This window comes from Gymnogyps californianus, chromosome 2, assembly GCF_018139145.2.
Source record: "Gymnogyps californianus isolate 813 chromosome 2, ASM1813914v2, whole genome shotgun sequence".
Lineage (NCBI taxonomy): Eukaryota > Metazoa > Chordata > Aves > Accipitriformes > Cathartidae > Gymnogyps > Gymnogyps californianus.
In genome coordinates this window covers 134,629,901-134,647,213 of record NC_059472.1, presented here as the reverse complement: position 1 = coordinate 134,647,213, position 17,313 = coordinate 134,629,901, and the positions used below count along the sequence as shown (strand labels likewise).

Sequence of the window (17,313 nt, the reverse complement as noted above, 5' to 3'; positions counted from 1 at the left end):
ACTAGGTGGCAGCCTTACACCACGCTCCCAAATGTGCAACTCGAGGAAAAAAAAAAAAAATCCCACTGTATTCATTCTCTCCAGAAGCTCACAGGGTGTATGAAATCAGAGGTGATGGTACTAATCTAAGACTGCTACAGCTATAACAAGCTACAGTCATTATACATACACTAGATCATTTTCTCTTAATAACAGCAACAACTGCTGCAGCCCTGTGAAACTGATTTGATTTGTACAGAACACCACAACTGCACAGGAGTGGTGGCTATTTTTGAAGAGCTATAGTACTGTAGGGAAAAAAAAAAAAAAATTAAATTTGCTATAACTTGACCTGCTTTGACACAAACCCAGTGCTTGATACTGTTCAATGAAGTAACTCTGCCAAATAGACAAAAACATTGAAGTTGGGTAGTCAGGTCCATTTCATGTAAGCACAGGATTGCTTGCTGTAACATACAGTTTAGTTAGCCTAGTTTTCACTATTTCCAACACAGTTTCCTAGGATTTCCATTATTTCACAATCAATAAGTTTTTATTATAATGAATTTTTCCTAGCATTAAACTTAGCTCTCCATCTTTCACCTTTCTTGCCAGAAAAGCACACTGACCTACATTTTCAAGTCAACAGAGGGAGGGGATAAGACCACCTCAAAATTGCTAAGAAGCTTATTATATTTAGGTGACCCACAACCTCTTCCGAAGAGAAAACGGATAACAATCAGCACAGTGGGATGAATACCTGAAATCATTAATTAACAAAGCAGACGGATAAAAAGGCATGCGGTACCTGGGCTGAGAAATCAACGATACTAAAGAAGATAAATAATTTCCCAGACAAGTTCCCTGACTGTCTGCTACTTGATTAAGCAACAGCACAAAACACATGGGACAATTAACAAACTATTCATTTGTTCTGAATCAACCCTATTTTTAAAAAAAGATTTACATACATGACATATCATTTTGTTCCCCAGATTACCATTCCTTTAAAAATACTCACTGTTCTTACATATTGAAGAGCAATACCACTTTTAAAAGTTATCTGAGCTGATACAGGTGTTTGAATTAAAGGCTTTCAGATTGACTTACCTTGGGAATATCCCTGCTGTTTGTGTGAAACAGACCTGCATATAAAAGTGTGATGATTCATGCAACTCAATGCTGAAGTTGCAGAAAAAAAGCTATTTGGTAATTTTAGACATTAATTTAAATTTTGAAAAGGCCATTTTGCAAAAGACCATGACTACAAACATCATCTCTCTTCATTCTCTAAGGGATCAGCAAAAGACTGTAGTTCTTAGATTATGATCTTAAAATTTTACATGTTCTTTCTGTAAAATGCACTGAACTATGCCAATAGATAAACTTAGTTATTTATCTACCACCATACAACCCACAGAGTTATTCGTCCACTGTGTATTGATGCAAATACAAATAATCCTACCTGGCAGAAAACTGAACAAGTGCATACTGAAGAGCCTGCCTGATTTCCAGAAGAAACGATTCATCATCACTTAGTGTGTAATACCAATACTGCACATAGTCTCTCAGGGAAAACTGGATTACCTGAAATTGGAAAGGTGAAAATAAAGATGAACTAATGAACAAAAGACATCAAAAATAGAAAATAGCTTTTTGTGCCTGATAATGCAACAGCAGTCTTCTTAAAAGGTTAACATAGTGAAGCATACTCCCCTACCATTATGAAATTGTGAGTGAAACAATACAACTCACATACTGAAACCTCTTTTTCGTATTGGTTTGCATGCATTCATCACCGCTATGCTGAGAAACTACAATATACAGAAAACAGACTCAAATATTGCCCAATATCCTGGCCCATCCTCAATGTTTTTTCACTTACCACTCTCAAATATGATAAAATTTCTCAACTTCTATTTGTCTCTCAACTACTTAGATATTACATAGTCAATACCTGCAAAAATAAAAATAGGTTAAGTAGTCCTGGTTAGAACTTACCTGTTGCAAAGGCTCATCAATTATATTTGCACCCGTCAGTCTTCTGTCAATCTTAATAGGTCTGGCTTCACGTTTCATTTCTTCTATGCACTTGAAAGAGATTAGGAAATGTAACTTTGCAGGTTTTAGCTATAATTAAAAATCAGCTCTACTGTTTATGATACATGTATACTTCCAGTAACTACTTCATACAACATTTTCCCTATTATTATAATTTATAGAGTAGATAAGATATAATCATAGCATCATAGAATGGTTTGGGTTGGAAGGGACTATTAAAGGCCATCTAGTCCAAACCCCCTGCAATGGGCAAGGACATGTTCAACTAGATCAGGTTTCTCAGAGCCCCGTCCAACCTGACCTTGAATGTTTCCAGGGATGGGGCATCTAAAACCTCGCTGGGCAACAATAACCTGTATTTTTCACTCTACAGTAAATAACGGTGAGGAACTAACCTGAAGACATACTTCTTGCTTACTGTAAAGGAGCAAGTTTGCTAAAATACTAGATCAGAAGGAAATAAAACTCAAATAAAAGGAAGGAGGGGGGGGACACGACAGCAGCACAAGATAGTTCATGGGTAAGACCCCAGTTCCATACTTGATTATGAACTTCCTGTGCAACCTCAGGCAAGTAATTATTCAGTTGGGGTTTTTTTGTCTCAGTTTCTTTATCCATCTCAGTTTATTCTATATGCCAGAAGAGAAATTACTCTTTTGTACCATCGCTACTTGACAGACGAGTCTTTAAAAAGTAATTGATGAGGGGGTAAAAAATTATTTTATATAAGGACTCGCAAGTCAGAGCAGTTAACTCCAAGAATGACTTCATCAGAGCTGACTTTTGGCAAGTGACACTGAAAAAGAACACCCTTTATCAGTGCTTCTCTGAGTGGACTAATACAGTGTCCTTCTACAAACTTAAGATGAAATCTGCAATAAACCTCTTTATTTTCACAGAAATAACCCAACAATCTACACTATTGTTCAACAAAAATCAAGTTATTTTATTCTTTAATCTAGAGAGAAAGTTATGACTGTACTGGACACATAGAAGAACTGCCAAAAACCATAAATGAAAAAATTATAAACCATACGTCCAGTGTTTCTATTCTACATGACTAAGTATCTCTCATTCAAACCAGTTAACAGTGAATGGCAGTGAAATACCTGAGGCCAGAAAACATTCCTCCTCCTACTTAACCAACTCTGTATCACAACACAAAAGTATTTTGTTGTAAAATTCTGTATATTTTTTAACTTTCAAGACAAGGGAATGGTTCAATGTTACTTTAATATTAATAAAGTTAACTCATATTCAAACATTACTCCAGCTATATACTAATGAATTTGCAAAATATTTTTGTCTTGACAGTGTCAAAAATACCAAAACAATATAGAATGGAATGATTAAATATTTTTACTAAGCACAGCATAGTTCAAATTGCCAAACAAAATTGTTAAAAGAGAGTTTTGAAGTTTGAGGACTGCATGCATAAAACCACATTTGGAAAACAGAAGAAAAAGCAGCAGCAAAAAAAAAGCAGCAGCCAGAAGAAAGAGGGACACACAGAGAATACGCAAGGTTACTTGGTAGAAATCTGAATGTTCATAGGCTCATAGGATTCAGGTTTAAGTCTGGACTTCAGGAAGTCATCTTGTCCAACCTCCTGCTCAAAGCAGCACCAACTACGAGGTCAGACCATTCTTTCAGATTCTTTTTTCTCCAGTGAAATGTTTATGTACATGCAGTATAATTTCATTTGTTTTGATATGTCTGAAGACATCTAAAATTTAGAATATCTGCTTTTATTTCAGTGCAGCTACAAGAGCTGACCATAGTTCTCACTTGGAAAGCATTGTCGGTTTTAAGCCTGGCCTTCCAGATGCTGACTTAGAAGATGGACTTAAAGGAAGGACCCAACTCACATGAAGAAAACTGTCTTATTTGACTGTCATTTCATACACAATATTAGTCTGATGTACTCCACCAGTATTGAATCATCAGTTAGGAAAAATGAATATCACTTGTTATTGTTAAATTTGACACCTACTTCACTTTAAGCAGGTAGGAAGCACTTTGAGGAACGTGGGACATACACTCCACAAAGTGAGATGCTGTACAGAGTAAAGAAACCCAGGCTCCACAAGCACTTAATTGCAGTGACTGAGTAGACTTCAGACTTTTGCTTTGCTGCACTAATAGATATTTTTAAAGTCCTTTTTTGAAACTATGCTAGGTAACTGTTAAATATGAAAAATGCCTCATTTGGACTGTGCCACTATTTCCCAAATTGCATACTTGCGGTCACAGGCTTTCATGAGCGGACAAGACATGGGATTTACATGTCTGCATCAAATCCATAACACAGCATATGACCAACTGACTCAAAATAAAGAGATTCAGAGACTAGTCAGGGATCAAATATGCAACAAGCTCTTAGTAAGTTATCACTGTTATGTTATAGTAATTTTGCAATATTGTACCCAGCCTACAGAAACTCCTTGTCTTTCAGATGAAGCGCAAGAGACATCAGTTATGATAATAACTGAACAATCCAGACTTCTGTTAAAGTTGGACTGGATCTATAATTGTTATTGAAAATAGCATTCCAGTTAACTGTTCACAAGGCTCTAAACTTGCCTTTCATTCAACATTATTTTAATATAAACCTACAGACAATTGTGCATCTTACAGAGCCAGACCATCATGGCATCATCGAGTACATTCCTGACACAAAAGTTATATACAACAGACTTCCAAAAAGAAAAGCAAGTCTAATCCTGATTTTTAAACCTCCCTGCATGTATGCAAACAACAACAACAACAAAGGCAGAAAGGTATATAATCTTCCATCAAACTTACGTAACTATTTCTCCTTAATGTGAAGCATTCATTACATATTTGCTAATAAGCATAATAAGCAGCAACCAAGGAAACGAATCAGTACCAAATCCTGCGTTGTAACTTAGACTCTGGTACATTTTACCCATTACTTCCATCCACAATTTTGGTGCTCTGAATTGTAACCAATTTCTTTAAAATCAAGCATTTGAACGTTAATCTTAGCCTAAAAAAACCCCAAATAACAAAAAACCCTCAAAACAATCGATAAAACTCTGCCTTTGGGGAAAAGGGCTTCTTATAAAGAACCTATATCATCACATGACTTCTCAAAATACAATATCACAAAATACTTTCATATTAAGGTGAATTCAGTTTGTACTTGGTTCATGGAAGAAGCATAACCTATATACTAGCCACTTGAAAGAATATTCATTGCTCAAGGCCACTTAGGGCCACAATGGTTTTAAACATGAAAATGATTTCACGTTAAAAATATTACTTTCCAATAAAGATAAGTCAGCAGAAATTTAATACATAAATGGCAAACACGAATCCCAAACAAACCACACATTTGGTTTTGGTTAGGACTCATCTCTTCTTGAACAGCTCAGCTAAACTAGCTAATGCTATTTTAATATAGTGGTAAAAAAGAAATACAAAACGCTATTGTAGAAGACAAACAGATTTCAGTTGGAGAACAACTTCAAACAGCATATGGTAAGCCAGCTAAAAATAAATACCTTTGTACTACACAACTTAAATCCAGAATTAGTCAGGACAGGTCAGTTAAGAAGTGATGTGTCAATAATCCACACTCAAATCAGAAGTCAAACTACTGAATTTGTAAAGATTATGAAAAAAAACCCACAACATTTTATTCTTTCAGAAAGCAACCAGAGCATACATATGTACTGAGCTCAAAAAAGTAACATTAACATAAAAAAGTTTCAGCAATGTAGAGGAAATTTAAAAGAGAAAAACTTCTTGTAAATCTGCTCTCAAAACACGAGACATAAGCAACACTCCACAATCCATACAATATAAGCACTAAAGTCTATACAGCACCAAGAACCTTAGTCCTCTAAAATGAGGTTTCATTAATGGAACCAAATCATTAGTTGATTGCTGACTTGCCCTTTTTCAGCCTTAAACTTTATATTTTTCATTTGGACCAGTGACGTTACTTTATCATTTAGAATATACTTAAGTTCCAGATTTATCTCAACAGATTCAAAGACTTAAATGAAAAGGCCACTTACCAACTGACCTATGAGCCAGTCACAAAAACAGTTCTGTGATTAGAAAACACACTGCTGAATCACAAAATAAATTTCTAAGTTGAACACACACACCCCCTTTCACAGGCAACATGAAGTGACCTGACAGCTAAGAAAGGGCAGGATGTTTCAGTCAAAACAGTTGTGAGATTAAATATAACATAACTAGCAATCTTTGGGTTAAAGTGTTTTCTCTATTCTGATGAGTACAAACGGATTAGGCCAAGATATATCTAAACTTCTGAGCTGCCAAGATGTATTGGTTCATAAACCAGGAATTCCTAGAAATTCTACCTCTTGGCTATTAAGAATTTATTCTGTACTAAACAGATGCAGGTTTATCCAATTAGGAACCCTGAATTTAGGTCCATCAACCAAAATGATGTGACTGTTAAGAATTCAGAAAAAAAGAAAAGACTTGAAAAGGGGATCCCACTGCTGCTTCACATTTATCTATGCACTTCCAGGATTTTTGCTTGGTCTTAAAGATGCCAAAGATAACAACTTCTACATCCCTGAAGTACTGTAAATCTAGACTTTATTACAGTTTAATCTTCTTAGTTAGGCAAACAACTTTCTGACCACAAACAATCAAAACTGGAGAGACTACAGATCCACTGATGGAAGAATCCTAAATAGTCACAACAATCTTGCAAGAAAAAGCAAGGAGCTACCGCTCCTGCCAAAAAAAAAAAACCAACACGCACAAGTAGTCTAGAAAGGAATGGATTAGTAATTCCCTCACAGATAATACTAGCCAGTTACCTCTTACTCATTTCTCATAATGAGGCCAGAAACAATACTTGAAACAAACTTTCCATAAATGCTTAAAAAGCTTGTATTTCAAAAAGGAAAAATCTTGCATTTCACTTGCACATTGCAGCTGACTGAAAACGTAAAACCAGGCTCTTTTACCTTGGGAAACGGGCACAATTCTTAGATTAAAACTGATTATTAGTGCCATTCTAATTTTCAGTTATAAAATCTGGTCTAGAAGTTAAGACCAGTAAACTCTCCTTACCTTAGGGATCCCAACTGACGTACAAGGAAGAAACGAATGTTCACACTGCTCAAGGTATTTTTCCGAGTTGCTTTTTCCAAATAAAAGAGTAACCACAAAACCTCTAAAATGGAAAAAGAAAGACCAGCTAGAACAACAGTTACCTTCCCCCCCTCCAGAAAATATTTCACAGAAAGTTATAAAATGACAATATATGACAATTCTCACTGTTTACTCTCCTAGTACAGTGCTCTTCCACAGTGTAGCACGCTGCTCAAAATAACTGACACAAGTTTCCCAGTCTTGTATTATCAGTCTTGATACACTGTTATCACATAGCAGATCTATATAGCACAGTCCATACCACACAGCCTGCTGCATGAGAAGAACCTGTGATGGCATGCTACCTATGCTCACAAATATTAGCACATGGAAAGAGGGGTACATACATAAGCTGCTCTGGTTGTATTTATACAAAAATACTTTTACTTCAACACTATGAAGAAATAAGCTCTTTAGAGATACATTTAGGCCACTGCATTGTGGCATAAGCCACAAAAACACAGACCAGGAAGAAACTGGTGTAGTAAGTGTAGTAAGTAACTACTGATTGCATATGTTTAAACAAGTAGTAAGAAAATTTTCAACTGTGAATGTATTTTAAGCTGGGGGGGGGGAACCCAAAACCCAAACCAAGCAGTAGTCCTGCCAGGCTGCATAAGAACAGCGTCAAGGAAAAGGCCTAGAGAGTAACTGAAGTCAAACACAAGGTGTTGGGTTTGGAGTGTTTGGGTTTTTTGGTGGTTTTTTTGTTGTTGTTTTGTTTTTAATTAATTCAGCATATAAAATCTAAATAAATGCACTCCTAGACCATTTATTTTAAAAGAATGTTAGATCAGAAATTCATTATCTTCTTCCCTTACAATTCTACAGTGACATTTAAATTATGACTTACAGTTAAGCAGAACAGCAGTTAATTTTATTATTGTTTTCTTTATGATATAATGAAGGCACAAGGGAAAAAGCAACTACTACAAAAAGTTCAACCTTGCTACAACAGCAATAATTTATTTACAGCTTAGGACACTAGGGCACAAAACCACATAAACGTAAAGCTGGTTTTACTAAAAAATAGATTAAAAACCTAAAGGCTGTGCCAATTATATCATAATCAAAGTATGTAGCCTTTGAAAAGTCAGGCATAAAAAAAAAGAGAATACAAAGTTACTGCTGCTCAGACTAGCCTTGGGATGGCTAAACATGCATAGCTTTTTACACAAATTTCAAAGCATTCAATTTAAAGGCCAGCTGACCAACATTTGTGACCACAGGAACTCACAAAGTTATTCCAGGCTTGAAACATGCTGAAATAATACATTCTTTTAATATAGATTGCTGTTGATATACGATACTCTTATATGATTAGAATAAAATTCCTAACCAAGGTAAAATATGCCATTTGAAGGTTTTAATTCCCAAACCGGGAACCATTCTTTTTAAGTATTCCAGAGGCTCAGTAATTCAGAAGCAGGGAGGTGGTCATTTATACCTGAACAACTCCAGGACAAAGAAAAAGTTACACAAAGTTATCAGTAATTTGCTAATGCATAAGAAAATTTCACTTGATACTCTGATTCCCTTACAGCCATCTTTATCTGCCAGTCTTGTATACTTTCTACATATGAGGACAAAAAAAAAAAAAAAAAAAAAAAGCACGTCTAATTGCTCTTCTGCTCCAGACACTTCCAGATACCTTTAAAATCATAACACCAATGGTGCTAGTAGCATCATAATTCAGTTCAAGGACAAAAACTTGCTTAGAAAAAATCTCAATATTAGTTTCACTATGCTTAAAAGTTAACTAATGTTTTGGTTGGGGGGGGGGGTTGTTGGGTTTTTTTAATTATTAAAAAGTTTGAGTTTTCTTTTTATTATCTACCACTTTTCTATTAGAAACCTCAGTCTTCTTTTAAAGAAAACACTATACCCAAAATGCATTTTTTGGGAGCCTAAAATCAGTTTTAACTTCAAACATATATCAGCAACCGGGGGGGGCGGGGCAGGCAAGGAGGGGAGAGGTGCTTTTCTTTTAATCAGGATTGAAAGGATTGAAGCCTTGGAAATAATTAGCTATAGATTATATATCTGTTTTCTCTCAAATGTTAATGACACTTAATGACTCATTCAAAAATACTAATATGCTACCAATATAGTTTAAATATATGCTCATCTTCTTAGATGCCTTTAAGTATTTCCATTTTTAAGCTAGAAATGCTAGAAGCTTCTGCCTCTATAGCAGAAATTAATAAATTTTATTCTCTAAAATCTTGTGCACATTAGAGAAGATACATAGCCTGACCATTCAGTGTATCTGTTAGCTAACCAGAAACTTCTAGTGTAAATGCTTATATAATTCATCAAGAGGATATTCAATACAGTAAATGAGAAATCATTTTAGTCTTTTCTCTAAATGAATAGAGCAGAAAAAGGAAGATATTGTATTTTACTTAAATTTTTGTTGTTAGTTTTTCCAAAGATTATTGGAAGGCCAGTTTTTCACAGGGACAGATTAACAACAGAACAAAGGTAAAAGACAGAAAAATGAAGACTACAGATTTATCATTTTCCCCTCAAGTCTGAAAAGTAACAGCCTCAGCTGAATGCTTTGTGAAAGTCAAAAAGCAGCTTCAGAACTGTTTCCAATTTGGTCAGCAGTTAGAATCATCAACGTAGACAGCCAGTCACATTTATATGGATGTGATTAAGTATCAATAATTATGTTTTTTGATGACAGAGCAAATTCCTTTAAATGGCAAAGCAACTGATGGTCCAAGAAATTTCAATTCTCACAATAGCAGAAGCCTAAGGCTGTTGGCAGAGCCGCAGTTCACATCATTTTTATTTTACTTCCTTAGGATGGAAAGAGGGAAGGAGAGAGAGTAAGGTAAGAAACACTCATAGTATAAAGAAAAGGCAGATGGTAAAAGACAGGCCCAGCACTCACGTTAAGGGGTTTGCACCAATACTTGAAGTAGAGGCAAAAAACATTTCATGAAGATTAACACCTTGTAATAGTCTTGGCTACACAGGTTAAAGAAACAATATCTATCTTTTGCCTCCTGCTTTTGTGGTGGAAAGAGCTCAGTTCCCTAGGCGATGAGTTACCAGATCCTGAATTGAAGAGTGATGTACTAAAACCCGAAAAAGCTAACATTTTATAAATCAGTCTTGAAACAAAACAAAATGAAACAAAGAGAACTTTTGATTTAGAGCTTTTATTCATATGCACAAACGGTTTCAGTATCCTTCCATGCACACAAACAGTAGTACACTTACTATTGCACAGCTATCTGTGCAAACACACAGTTAAGAGTAAATAAAAAAGAAATAATTAGATAGCACATAACAGAAGTGAAACAGTATAAACAGATTGATTATGTTGATACAGCTATGGCATCACCATTGTTTTCCTTCACAACTCACTGGCGTATAATTTAAATGCTTAGATATGCAATACTAAGAATGCAACCAGCTACGATTCAACATTTTCTTTTGTTTGAACTGCAAAATGGGACAGAAGTGGACTCCCAGGTAGTGGAAGTCAGAAACCTTTGATACAGGCCACTGTTTTTAAGCAAGTATAAAAAGTTAGAAAACTACGTGACAAATTGGATAAGAACTCCAAGTTTCAACATAAAATTCTACCATAAAAATCCATGTCCAAAATGGTTATTTTGCTCCAGATAAGGGTAAGGTAAGTATTAAGGACACTACTATAATCACGAACCAAAATTAGACTTCTATTTTCTGAATTTATATAAATGATGTTATGATATATAATTCCTAATCATAAGCGAAAAAGTTACTTCATAACATTAATTTCTATTTGTTTCTAAGAGAAACCTGACCAAGTGTTTTGTGTAACTTCACAGGAATTAATTCAAAAAGAAAAAGCAGGCAAAAATAATTTAGATATAAACCTATTTGACCAAGTTCACACTCATGGTTCTGCAGGCTGAATGTTAAAACTTAAAGTAGGTGTGTCACTCTGACAAAGATTAACAGTGTAAAAAAGGGCCAGATCACAGCCTTAGCCAAGAAGACGTGTATGTTAAAGTAATGAAGTAATGACATTCTACTTGAAGGGCTGAGACTTCATATCTCTCTACATAAACACATAGTAGAGAGATGGATACAAATTCTGCTTTAACAGATACACTACCACAAGATTAATTTATCCTTAAGATGATCAATGTTCACTGACTAGCTACAAAAATGAACCAAAGCAGCAAAAGAATCACAGCAAAGAGATATCAGAGCTGACTTGAGAATGAGTGAGCTCAGGCACTAGAGGCAGTCTCACGGTGGCAAACTGTAGCTGACTTCACACATACTCCATGAGAGACTGCTTTGACTGTTAGCTCTGAAAAGCCAAGCAACTGAAATTGAGCAAGAAGGAAGGATAAGCTTTTAAGAAATGATTATATCCCACATTATTTTTCATACTGCAAATACTAAGGAAGTGGTAATACAAAAGAGTAAATGGATGAACTCTTGCCCTTTGGACGAACTCTTTGCCTTCTGCCCTGGACAAACAGCCAGCAAAATATGCTAATCATACATGTATCAAGACTTAACAAGACAAAAGCATTTACTTAAAAGTTCGTTTAACTAAATCCTTGCTCTAGTAGACTGACTACTCTGATTTCTCAGAGATGGAATTCCAAGTTCAATACAGTTGAAACCCGAGTGTAGCAGCTCTAATTCTAGCCACTAAACTCTATTACATTTTTTGATGAGACATACAGGAATACACATACATTCTATACTGTATCCAATAAGAACGTTAAAAGAGTGTTTCAAGGGAAGGAAAAAAAAAATTAAAGATAGTCCAAACACCCCATTAGAAGACAAGCAGATCTTGGAGAGCCTAGAAATGTTACTGTCCTGCAGATTAGTCTTATGAGTGAGAGGAAGGAGGAATATCCCACTAATACATTTAGACTTGGCATTAAAAATAAAAGTTTTAATGGTTACAAGGCAGATATAATATACAATGTAACAATGGTGCTAAAGACTATAAAAACCATCACCTGTTTGCTCCCTTCCTATCTATATGGATAAAGTATGAAATGTCTACAGCTGCTGAACTGATCTACTTGAACAAGATGTAGCATCATTTCCACACACCCAGGAAAACATCCACTCACTTTTGTCATGAATGAAGTATCTTAGGTAGGAAAATGAGATTGTGATAAGGAGAGGGGACATAATTACTTAGTAAGTACCTGGGAAAAGAACTGACACAGTAATAGAAAGCATGAACTGAAATTAACATTGTTTTTATGAGAGTATTTGTCCTTTAACACTCATTATAAATAACTACCTTTTTTTTTTTTAATCAGAAATCTTTTTTTTTCCCTGGGCAAAGGTAATATAAGCACTATTCAACTGCAAAAAAAAAATTACTTTTGATAAAACCGAGATTTCAAGAAAAAAAAATTTTGCCCATAAAGAGCTGCTTAAATGTGGAAATATTAATTACAGAGAAGTGACTTCAGATTTTCAGAGCAAACTATTTGCTAATATACACATTTAAATTTTACTTTCATATTAAATTATACAAAACACTAAGTAGTATACTTACCCACCCACAAAGCAGAGGATATAAAATGCAAAGTAAAATATAGCGAAGGGTCCAAAAGTTACTAGAAAAAGCACAAGGCCAAGACTTCCCCATCCCCATATGGAAAGACTGGTCTGTAAACAAGAACACATGGAAAAGGAATAATTAATATGATATTTGTACAACTTTAAGTCTCCAAAGCAGTATTTGTAGTTTCCACAAAGCTTGATACATTTTAACTAGATATGAAAGTTTTGCTTGATGAAATAAAAATTATCTTTATTTTTTTAAAGCATATTACTATCAAGTTATATTGTGAGCTAGCAGTCCAGTTTAGCCAACAATGGAACATTTTTCTTTCAAATATTGTTACTCATCTCTCACATCAGATGCAACTATCACCCTTTAAATTGTCATTTCTTTTTCTTCTCTATTCTCATTTTGTACACTTCTGTTTCTTGCGATCTCTTCCCTCCCCCCCCCCCCCCAAAATTCTCCAGTACTTCCAAGAAAAATGCAGGCTTTGTAACAGAACAGGAAGAGATGAATACAACCTCATTTTACACAACTAAACGTGTCATTTTCCACAACCAAGCAACACTATTTTTTCCCTAGATCAAAGCAGTTGCAAGACCAAAGAAGTGTCCCTTTCTCCAGTCAAGTCACAAATGGGTCAACAGGTGCACCAAATATTTGGTGCAAGTTTACTTTTACTATTCCTTTTAAATAAAAGGGAGGGAAACTTAAGAAACCAATTACTACCTCTAACAATTTTTACCACAGAAATCAAGAGCATTCATACAATTCTCTGAAATATCTAAATACCATTCTGTTTTAAAATCAGGAAATTTTATATATATAAAAAAAAAAAAAGAGATCCCAGATTAACATTTTCTCATACAGGCATTATCACGTTCCTAGAAGAGATCTAGCTTAGCAGGCAGGACTGATACTTTGGCAGTGGCAGGGAGACAAGGGTTGTTTGTAAAGACCATGGTGCAGCTAAAGTCAGCCACAAGAGCATCTGTGGGGCTGGTGGGATTTTGGGGCTGGTGTCTTGCATAACGCAGCAGGCAAAACTTCACCTGTGCTGGCAGATTCACCAGGAGTATGAAAAAAGCAGCAAGATTCAGGTTATTGTGCCGATATAGGTTACAGCATAAGTGCATTCATATACACATATATATACATACACTCTTGATCTATCTAGATAGATAGGTGTGTGTATGTATATATATACACACATCTATTCAGGGTAATCTAAAAAGCAAGGTAGTGAATACCTGACTGAACTGAGCTACAATAGTTTTGGACCTTCACAATACTGCAATGCAGTCAACAAAGATTATATAAATTTAATTCAATCTAGTCTCTACTTCAATATGGAAAGCATGTTTCAGCCAAGTCCCAAGAGTGTGAAACCGATGATGACAAGTATTTATAGGCCACCAAAACTGTTCCAGCTCTAAGGTTCTCAACTTTTCTTTTTTTGTTGTCTAATTTACGCCTTTCCTACCAGTGATCAAATGACACCCTGACAGGAACTCAGACAACTGCTATGTCAACAAGTAACACTAAGAAAGTATTTAAATAAACTCGTCTTGCAGTTTGACATTTAGAAAACAAGCAGAGATCGAACACCATATTTGCCGAGAGCCCTTTTTTAGCTTTTAATACGGAGGACAGGGGAAGCTTGCCTACAGCTCTCATTTCTCTAAAGGGACTATTTAGATTTCATCCTTCCATCTTAGGCATGGGACTGAGAAAAATCAACTTCCTCACAAAAAAGTTTTAAAAGTTCTATAAACAATGAAAAATAATATAAAATAAGGCTCCTACATAAAGCAGCTTCGGCTCTTTTCTGAGAGCAAGACATCAGCCTGCCCAAAAGCAAAATTGTATCTAAGGAGAGACTGTTTCACAGATGTAAATTGTAATCATCAGAATAATATAATTCTTTCTAGTTTATTCTAAGTTTAGAATTTCATCTCAACGTTCCACTATTTTCTTCCTAGTTAGAGTTTCTTAGCAGGAGATGGAGAAGCTATACTGGCTTTTTTCTTGGTGTTTGAGGCTGGAAAAAGTTACACTCATCTACATACTTATATGTTAAACTAAAAGTGCTGCAATTAAACTGGATTGCAAGCTATTCAATTCTCTTTAAGACGAAAAAGTGCTTTATTAGATGCTATTAACCATACAATCCACACAGCTAAAATGCTTACAATCAGTGCTACAGTAAATAAAAATAATCTTGGCCACAGCTGAGTAAAAGATTTTGTTGACTCATAATAAGTAAATGCAGTAGATAAACTGCTTGGAGAGTAGGGAAGGGAGAGACAAGGAGAGGGACACCAATCTAAAAAAAACTGGCAAATACAACAATTAACTAAAAAATACATGAGCTCTCATACATCTCCATTTCAACACACAAAGAAGATTACTCATATTCATGCCCTCAGAAATACATTTTAAAACTTCTGCAGAGCACTACAAGCAACAGGAAGACATACACACAGAGAAGCTAACATCTAATTGTGGTCTTTTTTGTCAAAAAATCAGTATGCTTAATGGCATTATTCAAATAAGTTTAAGTTCTAAATATGGGATAAGGACTTTAAGTGACTTAAAACTTAATTAAACTAGATAGCAGGATGCATATTCAGAGTTGGATGAATGCATAATTAACAAAGAAAGTTCTATAACTCTAATAAATAAAACAGTGACCTTTTGTCCTATGCTCTAGTTTTGCAATTTAGCATATGGCTACAGAGATTCAAATCTCATTTGGTATTTTAATAGGATTTCTTCAAACTCGCACAACTTGGTACACTGCAGTAAGTACAACAGATACTGGCCCAATTCTTGTATACTTTAGATGAGTGGTTTATAGTCTTACAGACTGAGACATTCAAAGGGATCTAATCATCAGCATGGTTCCCTTTAAGCTGACTGTAAATAAAACTTCCCCTAACTTCAGACTTCTTAAAGGGACTTCAGCAGTATAACTCCCAGACAAAAATGAAAACTTTGTTTAAAGTTCCTTTAACACATCAAAATCAACTATTAAAAGAAAAGTCCAAACATTACACAAATATGACTATGCAGGTTGTCAGTATGGAACTAGCTCAGGTATTTAAATTCAACCCCCCCTACTTACAACTTATTTTCAAATAAGTTTTACTTATAATGTCAAGTTTTTAGAAGATTCACAGATTTACTGAAGCTCTGCCTAGCCTTACTAAAGTTAACTGCAGTGTGAATCCTTGTCACTCTTGACAGAAAGAACAAGCTAGTTTTCTGAAGAGATGGTATAACGCTGGCGTTTAAGTCACAGCTATCCAGACCCTTTAGAAGAAGCTGACATGCCCTATGCTGGGAGGGCAAATTGCCAAGCTGAACTGCCACAGTACTATTTACTGAATTTCAAGTAACTAGGGAGAGTTACCTAAATGCTAAAGAAAAATATAGGCCTTAATCCTGTGGTAGCCGTGTATGGGTATATACTGTATGCATACACACATGTGCACATGGATAAAGGATCTTTATTCCAGATCAACAACCGTTCCACCTCATCAGTTTTAGCCACTTTTGCTTACCATCACTACAGATGCCGTACGTTAGCCCCACCATCACTACTTCTTATCTTTCATGTCTAAGATCTTACAAAGACAGACTTCTGTGGTGCATTAGTATGGTCACATACGCAAAGGGCTAATGTAGCATCACGCTCACACACAGTAATTTTCTTCCCACAGTATGGAATTGCTTTAGCAAAATAAACTGCAATTGAAGGGCTGCCTGTAAGCCCAAACAGTGCACTGAAGAGCCTCATCAGGTGAGATGAGACACACTAAGGTGAATATTCACATGAGCTTGATTCAGCTGTTACAGATAACAAGACTATCACCTCTCAATGACGCTTGCTTTTTTTTTTTTGACTAGGCTTTGTCCATTTTTCCCACTCAATGTTTTTTCCACAGTATATGTACTACATTTAGTAGTTGGCTGTAAAGAACTTGCTTTCTTATATACGTCTGCTTTTCCTTTCTTTGGCTTCTGCTTCCTAATTAATGCAGCATTCTGATGGTCCCAGTTGCATACTGTTATGACTAGCAGGGCTGAGCCAAGACTGACTACACAACTTAACATGACCAGTCACACAGGAGCTTATGTACATCCACAAGATTCACTGCCTAGAAACCGTGTACTAAGGCCACACAGACAGTCTTAAATCAACAGTTTAAGAGGAGAAAAATCCCACTGTAATTTAGTATGCATGCAGTTATGCATAATATAATTTACTAGTTATGAATTAGCTGGAGTATTTTGCAGACAAATCAATGGGAGTGTGGCAAGGATTTAATGTACCAACCACAACAGCAATGATTTACTCCAGTAACAAACACAGCTATGTCTTACTATACTTCAAAGTAGCTTCAGTAGGTTTCTTGTTCGCTTAATCCAGCTGACAAGCTTTCAGACCTTTGCCTCCATCCCATGTTTAAAGCAGAATCCTCAGCCTTGACACACCTTTCACTAAAACGATTCACCAAGGTAACTATAGGTTTGTTGTTTGGATT

At 35.5% G+C, this 17,313-nt stretch overlaps 1 protein-coding gene across 2 annotated transcripts in view; it reads right to left on the bottom strand.

Moving 5' to 3' along the window:
- Window positions 1-17,313, bottom strand: part of SNX13 (sorting nexin 13) — a 75,030-nt gene that overhangs the window by 40,503 nt on the left and 17,214 nt on the right. For both annotated transcript variants that reach the window (XM_050892727.1, XM_050892728.1), the window contains exons 2-5: window positions 12,752-12,864; window positions 7,126-7,228; window positions 1,981-2,070; window positions 1,445-1,566 (exon numbers count right to left, since the gene is read on the bottom strand). In XM_050892727.1, the coding sequence (XP_050748684.1) occupies window positions 1,445-1,566; window positions 1,981-2,070; window positions 7,126-7,228; window positions 12,752-12,864 (428 nt within the window). The remainder of the gene's footprint in view (window positions 1-1,444; window positions 1,567-1,980; window positions 2,071-7,125; window positions 7,229-12,751; window positions 12,865-17,313) is intronic.